General features: G+C 42.0%; 1 protein-coding gene and 1 long non-coding RNA gene across 5 annotated transcripts in view; one reads left to right on the plus strand and one right to left on the minus strand.

The window, feature by feature from the left end:
• Window positions 1-19,948, minus strand: part of PRKCQ (protein kinase C theta) — a 186,046-nt gene that overhangs the window by 116,442 nt on the left and 49,656 nt on the right. Inside the window, 6 exon segments of the mRNA XM_042944801.1 lie at window positions 300-385; window positions 482-513; window positions 1,884-2,046; window positions 8,220-8,280; window positions 11,908-12,107; window positions 15,970-16,096. Of these exon segments, the coding sequence (XP_042800735.1) occupies window positions 300-385; window positions 482-513; window positions 1,884-2,046; window positions 8,220-8,280; window positions 11,908-12,107; window positions 15,970-16,087 (660 nt within the window). The 5' untranslated portion in view covers window positions 16,088-16,096.
• The window catches only part of LOC122223837, a 29,502-nt gene that overhangs the window by 6,888 nt on the left and 2,666 nt on the right, over window positions 1-19,948 (plus strand). For 2 of the 4 annotated variants that reach the window (XR_006204511.1, XR_006204512.1), the window contains exons 3-6: window positions 323-578; window positions 10,555-10,649; window positions 11,792-12,062; window positions 12,201-12,284. This is a non-coding gene — a long non-coding RNA (uncharacterized LOC122223837). The remainder of the gene's footprint in view (window positions 1-322; window positions 579-10,554; window positions 10,650-11,791; window positions 12,063-12,200; window positions 12,285-19,948) is intronic. The other 2 variants (XR_006204513.1, XR_006204514.1) reach the window with 2 other exon arrangements.

Raw genomic sequence — 19,948 nt, forward strand, 5'->3', positions numbered from 1 at the left:
CACGAGAGTCGTTCTCATATAATTGCCCCAAACTGTGTTTTCTGGCCACTTTCTATCATGCTTTTCTGGAAAAGGTAGAGTCATCGATATTCTTATTAGTCTTTTCTTATTCATCCTCTAGTTTTGGATCTCAGTAACAATCATTATTGAAGAGGAAAGGGTTTTAGGGAGATTGACGTTCATTGATATGCGTAAGGATTCAAGCTCAGGCAGTGCTAAAAATTAGTGAGTTGTAAAATTTAATGTCAGGATAAAGAGTTCTCATATTTCAGACAAAAAAGAGGAACTTAAACACATACCATGGTTTCTCTGCTATTGATAGCTGATCCTGTGCACTTAGCTATAACTTTATCGATACACTTCTTGTGGATTGCCGCATTACACTCTGGAAAGAAATGATTGTCGCTTAAGATTTTCAGAAGTGAAGGAACAATTAAATACAAAGAATGACAGTAATACAACAGAGACCCTTCTTACTTACGTCGACACTGGTAGCCTTGTTTGTTCAGACCCCTGCAATAAAGCAGATGTTTGATTTATTTGGATGTTCGAGTCAACAGCATCACAAACATTAAAAGGTAAGCAAGATCTCATAGCTTCCTACTATCAGAGCATTTACTGATCAGCAGCCCTGGTCTATCACTGGCCAAGAGTGTTAATATATTTGTTTGTTTGTTTGTTTTTTAACGTTTATTTATTTTTGAGACAGAGAGAGACACAGCATGAACGGGGGAGGGGCAGAGAGAGAGGGGAACACAGAATCGGAAGCAGGCTCCAGGCTCTGAGCCATCAGCCCAGAGCCCAACGCGGGGCTCGAACCCGCGGACCGCGAGACCGTGACCTGAGCCGAAGTCGGACGCCCAACTGACTGAGCCACCCAGGCGCCCCTGTTTGTTTGTTTTTTAAGCTGCTTTGTTAAAAGTCTGATAGTTAAATAAACGAGGAGCTTTTGTTTTCCCCCTCACTTGTGAATTTTCCAAACCAACACGTAGAGATGAAAATGACTGACTGAAAATGCATCACAGGCACCTAGCAGCAAATTTCTATGTCCTACATGTAAAAAGTCATTGTCTCTCTAAGCTCAGTACGGATGGGTAAAGACACCTGTACGATGGTTTATTTTTTCTGAGTGTCTGATAATATTTGCAATTACTAAATTCTTAAGCTTAAGACCCATTCCCGTGTAACACTATTAGAAAGGAAGGTGATTCTAGTCATTCAGTGAAAACAGTTGGTGGAAATACACCAAAACACTATTTGACCTTTGGTTACCCTAGCTAGGCTGAGGTTGTGTGTTGATGAATGCTCAAAGAAAAGAACACCCCCACCAAGAGGTGAGGAGGCTAAAACCTGAGACAAGAGTCATTTCAGGTCTCTGCTGTCCCATCGCCTTTGCTATGTGCCTACTGAGGCTTGAACTGATCTCTGTCTGAAGACCGCTAAGACACCCGAGAGCCCTGTAAACATCTAAACCTATTAGCTCCAATGCAGAAGTGTTTCCTTTTGCACACATTAGTACCAGCACAGTTGGGCTATCAAGGTGGTAGAACTTTCGACTGTAAAACTGTGCCAGCAGTAAAGAAGTCTCCCTCTTCTGTCCTTCCCTCTTACCCCCCAGTAGCCCCCATTTAATCAGAAGCTAAAGTTCTTGGAAATTATTCCTGCTAGAGCTGGCTTCCTTGCTCTATAGGGGTCACATTATGAAAATACTGTATAGAATCACACTTTCAGCTTCATCCATCCAGGTGAGGCCAGTGAAAAGGCTCATGTAGTATTTATGCCAGCACATCCCACTGAGGTAGAGCCTGCCAGCCCTGGCAGGTTAGGAGGATGGGACAAAATGCGTAACGGGAAGCTTGGAGTAAAATGCCAAGTTACCATACCAGACAAACTCATGGCAGACAGAGCAAAATGTGGGTTGTGGGAAAAAGGTGGCGGTGAACTCATGGCACTTGACGTGGTGGACTTTGGCCTGTTTGATGGCTCCTCGGCGGTGATGCAAAGCAAAGAAGCCTTCAGACTCGAATTCACTCATATCCTTTGTGTCTGCAGGAACAGGAAGGACAGAGAACAAAGTGAAGTTCTGCGATATGGCTGTCACAACTGGGTGGGGAGGATGGGGAGATGGGGAAGGGGTAGAGACGGACAAGGAATTAGGCAAGCATCGACACCAGTAAAATTCCAAGTACTTATTAAGGTTGGTATAGCACTAAGCTTCTTTCTTCAATTATATGATACAGAATTATCACAGGGTGTATTACTATAGGGTTGAAACAATGAGGTTGCATTACTGGCTCAATCCTTCACTCCTCTCTGACTGAGCTGAGCTATCCTCTTTCCATTTTTAAAACCAGAGGTCAGAACTTTCAAGGTATTTATCAACCTCTCCTATTCGCTGTCAATGATGAGTCAGCCAGAAAAAGCAGGAAGTGGCAAATACTTTTCTGCCTGTAATTCTAGAGAATACTGTGGTTACTGACAGCAACTTAGAAATAGCACTTTTTTTTTAATCTCCCAGAATGCTTTACATCTGGTTGTTTATGGGCAGGGTCCAATAGACTGAGAGGAGGTAGCTAGACTTGTGTGTGAGGGCAAAACCACTTTCGAAAGTTGTTTATGCTCTGGTTCCTGACGTCTATAGTAATCAGGTGCACCAGCTACAGACTATGCTGGTCAGTGTAGACAAAGCCAGAAATTAATAGATCACTGCAATCATTTGTTAATGTCTAGGTAATCCTGGATGTAACCTAGTCATTTATATCAAATCATCACATGAATTTCTTCAGTTCACCCTGGGTTCTGGCTATTGGTGAAGGTACTATGGTAGTCACTGTCTATAGTGCCCTATGCCCTGATGACATCTTCCCAAAAGGCTAGAATACTAGTGATTTCCTGGCTGAAGCCCAGACTCAAAGAAAACACACAATAGCAAGGCAGTCATGGCTCAACAGTGTGATGAAAACCCCAGCATGCAAGATAGAATAAAATAGTAAATAAGAAAGGATTAAAAAAGATAATCATCATTATTGAAATAAGGATAATGAATTTAATGATTATAAGTTCTAAAATTATAATTTTAGGGGTGCCTGGGTGGCTCAGTCAGTTAAACATAGGACTTCAGCTCAGGTCATGATCTCACAGCTTGTGAGTTCAAACCCCACGTCAGGCTCTGTGCAGAGCCTGGAGTCTGCTTTGGATTCTGTGTCTCCCTCTCTCTCTTGCACTCTCTCTTTCAAAAAATGAGTAAACATTTAAAAAAATTAAAAAAAATTAAAATTATAATTTTAAATACCTTGGAAGATTCTTAGATTATTTATTCTATTTCTTGTGTTTATACAAGCATAAAACATGGAAGTTTAGCAAGAGTAAGAGGCTCATATTTCACAAATAGAAAGAATTGACAATATTTAAACCAGATTACTTCCATTCTGGCTAAGTAGTGGCAGGGTCTGACAACACGTTTGATAGAAATGTCCCTGCATGATACCTTATTTTCCACATCCCTAATAGTGGCCAGGCGAGAAACCTATTGGTAGATAATGAGCAGGGGGCATATGGATGGAGACCTCTCCCCTAGGAATCCACTCAAGTCCTAGGCTACATTTTATGACTAAAGTCTTCTCTACGGTGGTCCACAGGTCTGTTTTATGGCAACTCCAAATTCCCAGATAAAGAGCATTCCCCATAACTCTCTAAAAAGTTCCACAGATGAGACATAATACTTTGCCTAATACTTTAAGGTTAGGTCATGTAAGTTTTTTTATTTGGAACTGAGCTATAAATAATTGGGTTTGGCGAATGAGGGGTTGAATTCAGGGTCACTGAGGCAACTGCCATTTTCCACAAGTTCTGATGTAAGCAGATCTATTTACAACTTGTGACTGGCGGAGTAGGTGGTTTGTCAGTAAGATTTGACTCATTTCTATTTTGGTCCAGATGAAATGCAATAAAGTATAAAATTACTTTTGAATTCAGGCATTGGAAGTGAGTTATTCTGGGAACCCTACTGTATTACTGTAAAAAATTATATGTACACACACACACACACACACACACACAGTCTGAGCGTCAAACTAGAATACTGTAAATTTTTTTTAAAGGTCAGAAAGTACTAGAAATAAGTTGACTCCCTTGGTCCTTTCTCTGATTTTCTTTATCCTCTAACCATTTTGGTCATTACAAGAGAGCAACTGTGTAAAAGCTCAGAATTTCTTGAATTCTTCTGGCATTTATGTTTTTTTTTTTTCTGAAGTAAGTTGTTCCTCTGTTTAAGTTTATTTATTTTTGAGAGTGAGAGAGAACATGAGCAGGGGAGGGGCAGAGAGAGGAGAGAGAGAATCCCAAGCAGCACTCTGCACTCTGCACTAGCAGTGTGGAGCCTGACACAGGGCTTGATCCCATGGACCATGAGATCATGACCTGAGCCAAAATCAAGAGCGAGATGGTAACTGACAGAGCCCCAATGAATGAGGATTTTAAAAGAGAATGGAGTGATTTGTGTGTGGAGAGCAGTGAACAACTCGTTTCCCTGTAGAGTAGAAAACGATTGATGCTTCCATTAAAGAGGGTGTGGGAGGCATGACATTATCTTTTTATTAAAAAAAAAAAAATTTAATGTTTATTCATTTTTGAAAGACAGAGAGAGACGGAGCACAAGCAGGAGTGGGGCAGAGAGAGAGGGGGACACAGAATCTGAAGCAGGCTCCAGGCTCTGAGCTGTCAGCACAGAGCCCGACGCGGGGCTTGAACTCACAAGCCGTGGATGAAGCCGGACGCTCAACCGACTGAGCCATCCAGGCGCCCCGAAACGACGTTATCTTAAACTTTATCCAAGACTGAATTCTGTGTCCTCCCCCAATTGCTTTCTCTTCCCATATCCCCCACTCCTACCACTCCTATTATCATTTTCCTACTCTACTTATTTTAATAAATACGGTCAATGTTTTCCCCTTCATTCAACTCTCATTTTTAAAGAAGTATAAAGCACTTCAACCATGCGCTTATAATGGGCATACCCTTTCATCTAAACTGCCGTGAAATCTTATTTTCTTTTGGGCTCTTTATTTCATTCCTATAACGATGCCCCTAGACCAGATTCTCATCACCTCTCCACTGAAAAAATGAAATTGTGTACGCTCTCTCCCTATCCAGTCTATCTCCTTTTACAGATCTGTCCCACATTCTGACACAAGCAATTTCCCCCAAATACTTTCAACATAACATGGCCTGCTTGTTATGGGACTGTGACTCCTTGTTGGTGACTTTCCTAGGTCTGCACACTCCTCTTGCCTGATTCAAGTCCTCCAAGATCTATCTTGGATTCTTCATTCTGATTTTAGCAAGGGCCCTCTGATCTGTCCAGACTGGTCTTCCCACAGTTCTGCAATGCATTAATATTTGTGCTTAAACCTGCATGTTTTCCTTCTAGAAAACAATCCCTCTTCTTTGCAAATTCAACTATGCCTATCTTTCAATGTCCACTCCTATGGAATTTTCTGGAATGAAGGCGACCCATATGAGCTCTTGCTTAATACTAAGCAAAAATACTTGCTTAGTATTTATGTGGCTTAGGACTAAATTCTTCTCTAATTGTTCAGTCTCTACCACCTCTTTGATCTAGGCTTAAGCTCTTAAGTATGAGAACTCGTGTCTTGGTTTTTTGAATCTTTCCGAAAACTATTTTTTTTTATATATAATAATAAACATTCTTACAATGGAATGAAATTGTATACTTCCGGTGATCAATAACGATTTTCCTAGTTGGGTTATTCCTTAATAGTGTTTGCTAAAAATTGAGCTTTGGGATATATAAAAATTTAGAAATGGAGTCTCAGTGTGGGTCTAGGTATAAAAAATTTTAAATATGACAAAATTTTACTCTTAAAAAAAAAACTCTTCCTGGACTTGAGTAATCACAATCTGTGAAATATCATTGTTTTTACCTTATCTGAATATTCTCTCTCATTCTTTTTTTAGATCTTTAAAAAAATTTTTTAATATTTATTTATTTTTGAGAGAGAAAGAGAGAGACAGAACATGAGCAGGGGAGGGGCAGAGAGAGAGGGAGACACAGAATCAGAAGCAGGCTCTAGGCTCTGAGGTGTTAACACAGAGCCCGATGCAGGGCTCGAACTCACAAACTGTGAGATCATGACCTGAGCTGAAGTCAGATGTTTAACCGACCGAGCCACCCAGGTGCCCCATATTCTCTCTCATTCTAACAGAAAATTGAAGTTCTATAGCCATAGGATGAGTAACCATGAACCGTTTCTCAAAGCAGCAGTCTTTAAATCATTTACCCCAAATACTTGGCATTCTCATAGAAGACTTCTTTCAGTTTACATTAGATCATGTATTGAACTAATGGGAAGAACACACTTCCTCTACCTGAGGGAACTGAACACCACTGGAATTATCATTTGGGCCAGCACTTTCGCTTTTTAGGCAGGCCTGGTTATTCAGCTTCCTACAACCACTCTGTATCATTTGGCCAACTCATAAATAGTCCAATGCCAAGTATTATGTTTCTAGAGCCTCTACAAGATAAAAGAAGAAAAGTTCAGATTGTATTGCTGCCTCTTTAGGAATTCACTTCTTTACCAAAAAAAAAAAAAAAAAAAAAAAAGGATTATGGAAAATTTTGAATCCATACCAAAGTTGAGCAAATACCGTAATCAATTTCCCAGTACTGATCATCCAGCTTCAATAATTACAAGTCCATGACCACCACTCTTTTTCAATATACCCTATCTACTATCCATACCTGCATACCAACGGGTTGTGTTGAAGCAAATTCCTGGTATGATATTATCTATAAGTATTTTGGTATGTATGTTAAAGATGACTACCTGTTTTAAGAAATAAAACCAGGGGCGCCTGGGTGGCTCAGTCGGTTAAGCGTCCGACTTCAGTTCAGGTCACGATCTCACAGTCCGTGAGTTCGAGCCCCGCGTCGGGCTCTGTGCTGACCGCTCAGAGCCTGGAGCCTGTTTCAATTCTGTGTCTCCCTCTCTCTGACCCTCCCCCGTTCATGCTCTGTCTCTCTCTGTGTCAAAAATAAACGTTAAAAAAAAAAATTAAAAAAAAAAAAGAAATAAAACCATAATACCATCTTCGCACCTGAAAAATGTATAACAATGTCTCAATATCACCAAATGTCTGGTGAGGGTTCAAGTTTCCCCGATTATCTCATCATATATATTTTTTAATGCATTTGCTTGAATCTGGAGCCAGAGACATTGTATATGTTAAGCCCAGACCCAGAAAGCACCATAAATCTACACTAAAACTTGTTTCTTGGTAGTAAAAGTAATTCAGGAAAAAACAAAATCAATTTGTAATCCGTAAGTACACAGATCCACCCTGAGGTTTAGGGTTTTATGAGTAGCAGCATTTGATTTATTTACACAGACCTTTGGTGACAGTACAAATGCAACAGAAGGAAGAGACAGGCTGTCACAGGCACCAAGCATGAGGGCTCGGAAATGTAAACTCTCTGATCCACGTCTGTGTGTCATGTGGGAATGAAACTCTTTAGCTTTCCTTCCTGTTCCTAAAAGGATTTGAGGTGATGAACTTGAAGCATTATTATTTTGCTACTAGCATTATGGAAGATACTTACGAGTGTCCCATTTATTTTGTATTTTACTGAGATTGTGATTGCCTAGTTTATCTATCTATCGATCTATCTATCTATAAATGTTTATTTACTTATTTTGAAGGGAGAGCCAGAGAGAGGGGGAGAGAGAGAATCCAAAGCAGGATTCTCATGAGCCCCAATGCCAGGCTCAATCCCACGAACCGTGAGATCATGACCTGGTCAAAAATCAAGAGTCAGATGCTTAACTGAGCCAGCCAGGTATCCCTGATTTATTAATTTATACACAATGTATATACACATAGTGACACATAAACAGAGCCTTTTATATTTACGTTACATTCCCAAACTGAAATAAAGACAGACTATAAAAGCACTGAGCACTGAGTTCACACCTTTTGGAAACTAACGTTATATGTGCTTTACAATTCTATGTGTATCTGGCCCAGATAGCATATTTTCAACTAATATTTGAGCACCACTGAAAACTTTTAAGAAAACTCACTGTGTTTCCTTTTCTCCCAATTCTCTTCTGTATTATTGCAAAAGTCAAATAAATTGCACGCGAGGAAAAGGCCCACGCCCTCTGCACCCCCAAAGGAGAAGACAAAATATCACTTGCCACTCATTTCCAGAAAGTATCTTGCATTCATTAGCATTCGGCCCTCAGGTTTTAGCTCTAACTGATGGAGAGAGAGAAAAAAAAAAGAAATATCAGTCAGAATGTGAAATAATCAGGAATTTAATGACATAGTAACTGGCGAGTGTAGTGATGGCCAGAGATTTCCAATGTAGAGCCCGAGCACCGCCTCCTTCTTTCGTTTTACTCATATAGGTTATCATCAGAGTAGCACAGCCTCCGTGGACACAGCCTTTCTCTCATTAAAACACCCCAGAAACTCATTAATTTTGCTTGGAGATCCAAATTTCCAATAGGAAGCAACACAATTCTCAGTTTCTATTTGATTTTCTTGCCCTGTGCTGCTTCCTATCTGTACACTTGCCGTAGGGCAGATTCAGATCGCCACCATGACAAAAGAATCAGAGACACCAGGGCCAGCTAATTGGGGGAGCAGTAGGTCTTTTGGAAGGAAAGATGGATCCTGCCTTGAGGGTGCCTACTCAGTGTCCCTAGGTTAACCAGGGCATTAGGTGGAAACAGTGTTTTCCTTTCGGCAGGAGCGACTGTTTCCCTGGGAAAGTGCTGGATAATCTACCAAGGGAAACTTCAACTAGATGAGTCTAAGAATGGATAAAGATGCATATTTTAATATCGTCATGTAGAAGAGACCAGAACAGAGTGACATTAAAGGGATGATGCAGGATACCATGTGATGTGACGTGGGGGAAAATGACAAATCCAAGAAAACTTGAGTACTATTGCTCACATCTGAAGCCACTGCACTAGGTCGTTAGTATACGGAAAAGACTCAGAAGGTGAGCTGAAGGTCAATATTGGTCATTGCATCCATGGGTTAACCAGAATCACTGAGAAATAGTAAGAAATGTGTGGCTGAACCCAGGACTGAGTTGAACCGTGGTTAAATAACTTACTGGCTGTGTGACCTCGTGCGTGTCACTAAGCCTTTCAAGATCTCTGCAAAGCTGACATAATAATGAGAGTTACATCACAGCATCATAACTATTTGAATTTTACGAGAACATAAGCATCTACTGCTTGGTCAACTATAAATCTTCACGCAAGCTTAAAACAGATCAGTGAGAACAGAAGTGCTTTTAACATCAAGTATATACACCTTGTCCTCCGGTTTGTGGTATAAATAATAAAGATGCTGGCAAAAAGGCACCAGGAAGAGCAAGAAATAAGGGGCTCGTTCCCAAGTGAAGTGGGGACAGTTGGTCCCAGGTGACCACCAAGTTGTGGGAATTAGTGATGACGGAGGAAGTTGAACCAGTTGGCTGCTGGAAAACCAGTGTCCATAGGAAGTCCTGTTTGCACCATGCCTTTGAGAGCGAACCACACAAACAGCTGAAACCTTGGGAAAGCGGGAGGTAAGTCTGAGTGCGGTGTGGAGAAACTGGATGGAGTCTGGGGAGGCGAAGGGGCAACTTTCAGACAATAGGTATTTTTTAAGTAGAGACATTTTTAAGGAAGTGGATTTCAACAGAGCGAGGGGAAAATCTAAGCCCAAAGCACCCTGTTGGCCCTTAAACACTATAAGTGAAAGCAAACTAAGAAATGACCTTGAAAAAAAGAGCTGGACAATGTAAAAAGGTTGCTAGATAAATGAGGATCTGAGGGCCACCAAGTGCTTGTGTCTAAATAACCTTAGAATGCAAAAGAAGTGAAAAGTCTGACAAGAATAAAACCAGAAACAGCCAAGGCAAGAAGGCAAATGCAACTTTAAGATCTAGAAATAATAGAAAAGCGACCTGCTCATCAGCGAAGTCTAAATAAATAATTTAAAAATTAGTTGTCCTTTCGTTACCTGAAAAGGAAATCACATAGCTTGCCATTTAAAAAAATTGGGGATTTGGTGACTTTAAAAAATGAGGCAGGGGGTGCCTAGGTGGCTCAGTCGGTCGAGCGTCCGACTTTGGCTCAGGTCATGATCTCGCAGTCCGTGAGTTCGAGCCCCACGTCAGGCTCTGTGCTGACAGCTCGGAGCCTGGAGCCTGCTTCAGATTCTGTGCCTCCCTCCCTCTCTGCCCCAACCCACTCGCATTCTGTCTCTGTCTCTCTCAAAAATAAATAAACATTAAAAAAATTTTTTTTAAATGAGGCAGAAGGCAGAAAATAAATGGGAATGAGCAGAATATGGAGGGAGACTTGGTCGAATGAATGTCTTCTCCCAGCCGAGCTAAATACTGCCCTGCCTTAAGCTACAGACAGTCTCAGGGTCTCACATTCTCTGGTTTGTGTAAATCCTTTCATGCCAACTCACACATCTGTGACGTCATTAGATTATTTTGCCTCTTCTTACCTGCCTCCGCAGTCCCTCAAGAGGAGATCGGTTTCCATGATCCTTTCTCCAAGTGGACACGGAATTCCTCCAATAGATATTGCTGGACTACCTTTTCTAAACATTATGTAAGCATGGGAACTTAAAAAAAATCTTGGTATAGGGGCGCCTGGGTGGCTCAGTCGGTTAAGCGTCCGACTTCGGCTCAGGTCATGATCTCACGGTTCGTGGGTTCGAGCCCCGCGTCGGGCTCTGTGCTGACAGCTCAGAGCCTGGAGCCTGTTTCAGATTCTGTGTCTCCTTCTCTCTGTGACCCTCCCCTGTTCATGCTCTGTCTCTCTCTGTCTCAAAAATAAATAAACATTAAAAAAAAAATTTAAAATTAAAAAAAAAAAATCTTGGTATATGTCTATCTTCAAAGATTAGTGTCACCAGCAAAGATGTGTATGAATATATATTCTTTTAAAAAGTACTGATTTTTTTTGAGGTCAAATGTAGAACACTGACACAAAAATCTAGTTGGTAGGTTTCTAGCATTCCCATTTTGAAACCAGTGACTTCAAAACCTTCTGGGTGGAGTTCTTAAAAATCTGAGCTACAGGAAATAAGAAGCAGAAAGATAAGATTCTCTCCTTTTGCATAAATAATAAAGCATTTGAAAACATTTTCTGGGATTCAGGTAATTTAAAATCAGTATTTACCGGTGGGTTTTTTTTTTTTTCATCATTTTGTAGACCCAAGAAATTTTCATTGGAATTTTTTTATGCATCCACATTTTACTCTTTTCTTTAACATTTCTAAGCATTTGCTACCCAAGCAGTTATAACCTAAGGTTTCCAAAACTTGCGGTAACATGGATTGTTTATGACGTACTTTTTACCGCAGAGTGAGCCTTACAAGTGAATAGGAATTTTTTTTGGGGGGGCTAAAAAAATTGATAGGGATAGGCAAAGCATGGAGAGGGCAGACCAAATATCACATGGGTCTTTGCTGTTCCTCTCATCTATCTGTATGTTTCTCTAATCTTCGAAGATATCAAGAGATCACACAGATACGATACCTCCATAAATAGGGAGCAGTTAGGTTCCCAAGTTAAGGGGGATCTGTGATATTTCCGAGCTTACTTTTGCACTTGTAAATCAATAAGTGTTCTTCACAGCCTAAGAGACCTTCTTCACCTTAACATAGGAATCACGATAGAGTGTGTTGATAAGTTTTATAGTCCACAACGAATAGTCACTGTCGTTAGCAGAGAATCTGTTTTCTCAAGGCTAGCGTGTCATAAATTCAGGATGACACCGGAACTACGCTCTTGTCTTTGGTGAACGTGGTGCTGACCACTGAATGGTGTGACCTTTCAAAGAAGCCTGCAGCCTGGATACTTACCCATATCTCCGCCTTGCCGTTGTTCTTCCTGCATCGCTCAGCCAGAGAGGAGAGCTCGACAGTAGTTTCGGAAATTAGGTCCACGTTCTTGCCCTTCACAATGATCTGCATGACTCTTCCCTTGTTGATGTGGGCATCGAAAGTGCTGTCCCAGGGTGGGTACATAGTTGGCTTTTTCTGGATATACATCTGCCCATTCTCTGGGAACAGAAAGATACGTTCTCATTACTCCTTTAGCCAACTCTGGGAAATAATTCCACTTGACGTTGGCACCCATTCTCTCTGTTCTCTAGGATCTATAATTCCCATTGGAAGGTCAAAAACAACACACACAACACTAGAGACAGGATGAGACAGTCCCAAGGTCTACATGCAAGGTAATGTATTGAAACTTTAAAGTCAATCTAGTAATTTAGGCAACAAAAATTGGATCATGTCTTGGACTAGCAGTGTTCTTTCTCTATTCAACAGTTAGTTTCTTCACTTTGAGGGTGAACACCTGAGCAGATAAAAAGACATCAGGGCCTCGGCTTGTTGTATTTGGGAGGGTAGAGTGACCTAGGTCCCATTCTCTACATGTTATATACTTTTATGCCTTTGGGGGTCTTCCTTTGTTAATCTGCAAAGGGTGGACACACTAATTAATTTCACTGTCATCTGGTAAAAAAAAAAAACAACAACAACTGCTGTGTGTTTATCTGAAAGACTCTGTGGCAAAATTTAAGGTTTATGGTGAGTGCTTCTTTAAAAAGATATTTAGAAGTTTTCTATTTGACATACATGCACTATGAGGTAAAACTTTTGTTCTTTTCCATTCTTTATTTTTTTGGGGGGAAGAGAAAGAGCATGGTGGGAGGGGCGGAGAGAGAAGGAAAAAGAGAGAATCCCAGGCAGGCTCCACACTGTCAGTGCGGAGCCCGATGCAGGGCTCGAACCCACAAACCGTGAGATCATGACCTGAGTCGAAATCAAGAGTTGGACGCCTAACCAAATTGGCCACTCAGGTGCCCCAAGATAAAACCTTCAAAACATAAGGAGCCATTATTTGCTTCTCTAACTCTCAAGAAAGGATACATTTTACATGTATCATGCACCCTAAGCAAAAACTAACAGGTGACTCAGAGAGGCGGTGGTCTTAATCCATGGGGTCAGGGAAGCAGTCTATAGACCTACAGGTGAGGAAAGGCAGGCAGCCAGGAGACCCGGATGTGGTTGCTGAGAACCGTGGTCAGGGCAATAAAGAGTCAATAAAACCTTCCCAGAACCACCAAGGTGACTGGGAAAGAGTTTGCTGGTGGAATTAAGTAGTGTTGGTATAGCTTTCATCCCCACTGGATTTTCTACAGTATTTATACTTTAATCATTTCAAAAGCAGCAAACTGCAGCTGTATCTGAACCTCGGTTTCTTGTGATAATAAGCACAATACGTGGCAGATTTAAATGCAGTCATGTTGGTAAAGCAAAAGGGAAAAATCCATCTAAGCACGGAAACAAAGCAGTTCTGACTCCCGATAGCCCCTTCTCTCTCACGCACAATGCCAAAGCGGGACACACGCCTAGCATTTGCTAAATGATTTGGGAAGTATATAAGCACTCGAAAAAGTGGAAACTTCTAATTCTAGATAAACCTGGCTATGAAAGGGATAAACTCTGACAATGGTGAGGGTGGAAGAGGAAGGGGAAGATTTTTATGGCTTGCTTAAAAAAAATTTAACCGGAGATGGGACTTTTGAAAAATGCCAATGGCAATTCTATAACGACCGGAGTAACATGTTGCTTCCACGGACTGGAAGCCCTTCTTTCTCAGAACTCCTCAGCTGCAACCATTCTCCACGCCCTGCATGGGACAGAGATACCTGCACAATGGCGCTTCTCATGCTCTCTCACTAGGTTTGTAAGCACCCAAAAAGAGGACCAGAGCTCAGGATCCTCTCTATTTATGGCACGTTTTTATCATTTTCAAAGGCTCCCAGAATGACAACACTCTGCCCTGTTGACTCATTATGGAAAATGCAGCCTAACACCCTCAAGATTGATAGGGTTTTAAAAATTGGTGCAGCCACTATGGAAAACAGTATGGAGGGCTCTCAAAGCTTAAACATAGAACTATCATATGATCCCGTATTTCCACTGCCGGGTATTTACGCAAAGAGAACAAAAACACCAGTTTGAAAAGATACATGCACCCCTATGTTTATTAACAGCATTATTTACATAATAGCCAAGATATGGAAATGACCTAAGAGTCCACCAATAGATGAATGGATAAGGAAGATGGACGTGCAATGGAATATTACACAGCCATAAAAAAGGACGAGCGCGTGCCGTTTGTAACAACACAGACAATATAGAGGGTGGTAGGCTCTAGAGAGAAAGAGAAATACTATACAATTTTACTCACACGTGGAATATTTTTTTAAAAAACCAAATGAATAAATAAACAAAAAGCAGAATCAGGCCTATAAATAGGGAGCACCGATGGTTTCTAGAGGGGTGGAGTGGGGTGGGGGATGGGCAAAATGGGTAAAGGAGAAAGGGAAGCCTAGGCTTCCATTTCTGGAATAAGTCACGAGGATAAAAGGTACAGCACGGGGAGTGTAGTCAGTGGTAATAGTGTCCCAGGCCGACAGATGGCAGTTACCCTGGTGGTGAGCATAGCAGAAGGTAAAGATTTGTCGAATCACTACACTGAACACCTGAAACTAGTAAGACATTTGAGCATCAACGATACTCAAATCAAAAAACCTAAAAAACCCAAACCCCATAAATTGTACAAAAATAATATTTGAATTGTGACGAGCAGAGTGATTTCTCGTCAGGACAAAACCAAAGACAAAATCAAAAACCAAACTCTCCAGATGCCACAGGCTAACCTTTCGGAAAAAAACGAAGTCGTCGTCTTTTCTGACAAGGTCTCTTGATCCCCACGGCCGATCCGACCCCGTTCAAAGGCAAGGCCAAAAGAAGAAATGAAAAAGAGGCTCTCAGGAGGCAAATGTCAGTGAGGCCCGTGCTTAGAGAGAACGAGCTCCCGGAGACCCATTAAGTGGAAAGCGGCTTTGAGAAACTCAGATGTTCTACACTTCAAAGGTTTCTGTGACATTTGAAAGGTTTTAGATCCGGAGCAAGTGCCATTCTCACTTGCAACTAAACAGGAGAGGAATCCGGGCAGAAGGGAAATCAGGACGATTTGGACCTTCGCCTCAGCTTGGTGCACACTCCCGGTGGCTGCAAGGGTGGGGTCCGTCACGAAGGGAGGTCTCTAAGGGAGGGAAAGGCCAGCCTGGTGGGAGCTGGAAACCCACGATTTTGAGCTGGAAACACCTCGCTGGGGGTTCTCAGCTGCCGAATGGGGTTCCTCCCGCATCCGCCAACGCCACTCCCTGAGACGCCTTTTCACTACCACCCCATGGGAAATAACACACACTTCTCTGTCCCCAAGTCTCTCTCCCCCCACTTCGCCCTGCTTCGGTTTTCTGCCCAGCACTCCTCATCGTTATTCCTCATATTCTAGTTTGTTCCATACCTCTCTCCCTCTGCTAGAGTAGAAGCTCTAAAGGAAAGGCGCTTTTTCCGCCCACTGGACACTAGGCGCTCCATAAATACGTTCTGTGTGAACCACCCGGGATGGCTCCCCTCAATAACCATCTTTAGAGTTCATTGTAAGATTGTGCAGACTTAATCTGTCTGTATTCACTGGAAATAGCCAGGGTTAGCACTGCAGGTGCCATGTTCGACTTGAGCTCACCAGTCGATTTTATCACCCCCATTAAGTCCTCACATCACGTCTTCAACCCATTTCTCCTTTTCTTTGTTCCTTTCGCGTATGTGAGAAAATGGCGCAGTGAAATGGACTACGAGGGAGGAGACCTGGGTCTCCGCCTGAGTCGGTCACTAAGCTCATACGCCCCTGAGGAAGTCCTTGGCTTGGCTGGCCATCAGTTTCCTGAACTGTAAAATCAGGTTGAACCAGAATGACTCTGACGTTTCTGGAAGGACTTGCTTCCTAGTTCACACAAGGGCTTTCCTCCTCCCCCACCTCGAATACCCACTCAAGCTTACCTGATTCAACATATTCTTTGACCAGCACAGCGCAGTAAGGGTTAACAGCCTCTCCCTGACATGGCTGGCAGGACCCACAGTCGAAGTTGGACAAACCAATGCGAAGAAATGGTGACATGGTTGCTCCCTGCAAAGTGACAAAGACACATGCTGTTGGGGGCTATAAAATATGTTATTTTGGGTGTCCCGTTCCCACTTAACCAGCGCTTTATCGCTGATAGCTCAGAGGCTCAAATGGCTCAAGGATCCATTTAACCAAATACTTCTACTTCCCCTTCTGCAAAGGACATTATTGGGCTCACCCCAAACCCCAGACTGACTAGCCAAGGAAAGAGGCTTCCCGACGCCTGCATTACTCAACCTTGTCAGTTAGAACTATAATTCCACTCCTAATTTAAGGGGGTTACACTTAATAGTGGCAGAAACAGGCCAGGAAAATTTCCAACATTCTACTTCTTCTGTTATGCAAGGAGGTACCCAAGAAACAACCCACAATAATAAGAAAATGAGTTTAGAAAGGGTGAGTCTATTTTAGTCACAAAAATATGACACCACAAAATTCTTACGTGGGCTATTTATGTGTGTGATGCACTTGGCTCTGGGCATTTAGCAGCTGAACTCTATTTACTTCAGACATTTCAAAAAGGTCTACTTTCTTCGCAGTCATATATGCATATGTGTATATGTACATATACACATATATGTGTATATGTACATATATATGCACACGTATATACCTCCATATAAAATAAACCTTTGAACATTCCAAAGCACTTACAAAAATCCCAAATCATTGCCCACCATAAAAGAATGCCTTATCATCTAAGGATAAATGACAAAAGCCAAATTACCAATAATTATGCATACCTAGGGATATGAGGGGAAAGCCATCATAATGTTGGCGAACAAATTCCAGGATTCTAGTCTGGTTCCTCGTCTGCTATTCCTTCATGTCCTTGTTTGGACACTTACCTCAAGTAACCACCCACTGCCCCCACTTTTCTTTCTTTTACCTACTTTTCCATGAGGTCCCATTAATCTGAAACTACCATCTGGTATTCAGTGGAAAAGTTACGTCTTTGCTTCTTCTCTCTTCTTGAACTGTTCTCTCCTCAGTCTCTTAAGTAAGCCAAAGATAAGGACAATGAAGCATTAGCTGTCCTTTCTACCTTTGTAGAAAGAAAGACAAGTCCTCAGAATGATAGGACCCCACATGTGAGCGCCAATGGCATAATCCCAAATCTGGCAGGGCCATTCAAGACTGCTGGTTCTCTGAAGTGCTGGGTGGTCTTTGAGTGTTTTCTGAACCTACAGAGAGAGATTAGGGGCTCTTGACAACTGCTGTGAACTTCATGGATTCTAAGAAAGTCTCAATCGCCCACAATTTAGCAGGGTTTAACTAAAGGACACGGTTGTAAAATCATCATATTTTTCAGGTGTCCTTAGTCTCTGAAATACATTCCATATAAGTCACACTGTTGAAACGGTCACCAGATGACTTCTAGATGTGTCTTCAGGGGCCCCCTTCACCCTCTGACAGCCTCTGAGGTTAGTATTCTTGGACGGGAGCCAGGCTAATGACTGAGAGCTCTCTGGAGAAAACTTCCTTGACAACAGCCCCTTTCCTGGGTCACGTAGGTCTTCTGGACAAATCTATATTTTTCTGCACTAATAGGAAAGATCGCCAAGAGTGTCCTCATTTACAAGTGTTTACCATACGTGGACCCTCTGAAGATTTCCTCAACACGAGTAAAGTTAAGTAATTAATTCTGAGTCTGGAGGGATCACTGACTCATAAAGCCTGAGTTACAACCACTGTGACCTTTAGTGACGGATGTGTCACTTTGCTATTTCCAGGCTGGGCTCAGAATTCACAGCAGCAACTCAACATGCACCTGGAAAAGTCTGTCCGGGGAGCAGACAGAAACCTCTAGGGTGACGAGGGTTTCCGGATGCAGTAGGGGAGGGAATCATAGCGGAACCCCCTTCTCCTCCAGCATGCCCTGCTTAGCTGATTTCCTAGCCCACCAGCCACCCAGATTTGCTAGCCCTAGCCCCTCACCCATGAGCATCTTGGCATTTTACCCCAGGCATGCATCTGTTTGCTGGCCAGGCCACTGCCTCACTTTTTAAAGGTCTAGTCACGGGGACAGGACCTGACATTTTCACATCTAGAAGACAGAACGGGCATCTGTGTGCTGAACCTAACATGTTGTTTGCTCAGGGGTGCATGGTTTGTTTTTTAACATTTTTTTTTAATGTTTATTCACCTTTTGAGAGACAGAGACAGTGTGTGAGCAGGGCAGGGGCAGAGAGAGAGGAAGACACAGAATCCCAAGCAGGCTCCCGGCTCTGAGCTGTCAGTACAGAGCCTGATATGGGGCTTGAACTCACAAACCGTGAGATCGTGACCTGAGCGGAAGTCAGATGCTCAACTGACAGAGCCACCCAGGCACCCCTAGGGGTGCATTTTTTTAAGGTAAAAGGCAGCATTTCATTCCTGAGCTACTCAGAGTTTTTCCCCTCCTGTAGCTTCAATGTGAAATGTGATCATTATGAAAAATAAAGAAAATACACAAATTGTAAAAAATCTTCTCATAGTTCCACAGCGGAAGCAAGTCGCTACTACTCTTTTGATGTATTTTCTTTCGTCTTTTTTTAATGAACAGGTTTTGTGGTTTTGTTTTACATGCTTTGCTCATACTGTGTTTACGGGATTATATTTGTCTTTTTAATTTCACATCTTGCCAGGGGCGCCTGGGGGGCTCAGTCGGTTGAGCGTCCGACTTCGGCTCAGGTCACGATTCACAGTCTGTGGGTTCGAGCCCCGCGTCGGGCTCTGTGCTGACAGCTCGGAGCCTGGAGACTGCTTTGGATTCTGTGTCTCCCTCTCTCTGTGTCCCTCCCCACCTCTCAAAAATAAACATTAAAAAACCCCAAATGCTTTAACATTTTGCCATAAAAATTGTCCAAGGTAGTATGTTATCTTTGTAAACATCCTTTAACTTCTTGCACCATCTTCTAATGACCTGTTTTACTAAAGTCTTGTAGTTGAATGTTTAGACACATGTTTTTTTCATAATAGAAATAATGCCGTAATAAGCACCTTTTTATAATTTTTTTTTAAATTTAGGAATACTGCATCAGTGTAGATCACTAGTGTTTTCAATATGACTAGATCAAGTGATATTACTATTTGTAAGTCTTACACATTTGAAGACAATAATAAAACAAAGTCAAAGAAAATATCTAGAGTAACTACAACAGACAATAACTGTCATTCTTTATAATAAGCATACACAAATTTGAAAAAGCCAAACAAAATAAAAACCACCTATGACCCAAGGAATTAAGTGGCAATAACACAAACTATACCAAATATTAAAAAAACAAACAAACATAGTTTCAATTAGTTATGTGGGAAGATGTTCAGCCTGTGAGCACTTTAAGAAATGCAAAATGGGGGTGCCTGGGTGGCTCAGTCGGTTGAGCCTCCCGCTTCGGCACAGGTCGTGATCTTGGGGTTCATGAGTTCGAGCCCTGCATCAGGCTCTGTGCTGACAGCTTGGAGCCTGGAACCTGCTTTGGATGCTGTGTCTCCTTCTCTCTGTGCCCCTCCCCTGCTCACGCTGTCTCTTTCTCTCTCTCAAAAATAGGTAACCATTAATATATATATATATATAGAAATGCAAAATAAAACAAGATACTATATAATTGCATTTACAGGACATTCTTGAAAAGACAAAACCATATGGAGACAACAGTGGTTAGCAGTGGTTTGGACAGAGGACAGGGGGTTATAAAGATAGAGCATGAGCAAGCTTTGGGCGTGGGGAGGTGACCCTGTACTATGGCCTGGTCACAGTGATGGCCACAGGAATCTAGATTTAAATTCACAGAATTATATAGCAAGAACAACCGTCAATTTTACCACGTGACCATTTCAAGACCAAAATTTAAAAATATGCTATTGGCATTT

The sequence above is a fragment of the Panthera leo genome, chromosome B4, assembly GCF_018350215.1.
Source record: "Panthera leo isolate Ple1 chromosome B4, P.leo_Ple1_pat1.1, whole genome shotgun sequence".
Classification (NCBI taxonomy): Eukaryota; Metazoa; Chordata; class Mammalia; order Carnivora; family Felidae; genus Panthera; species Panthera leo.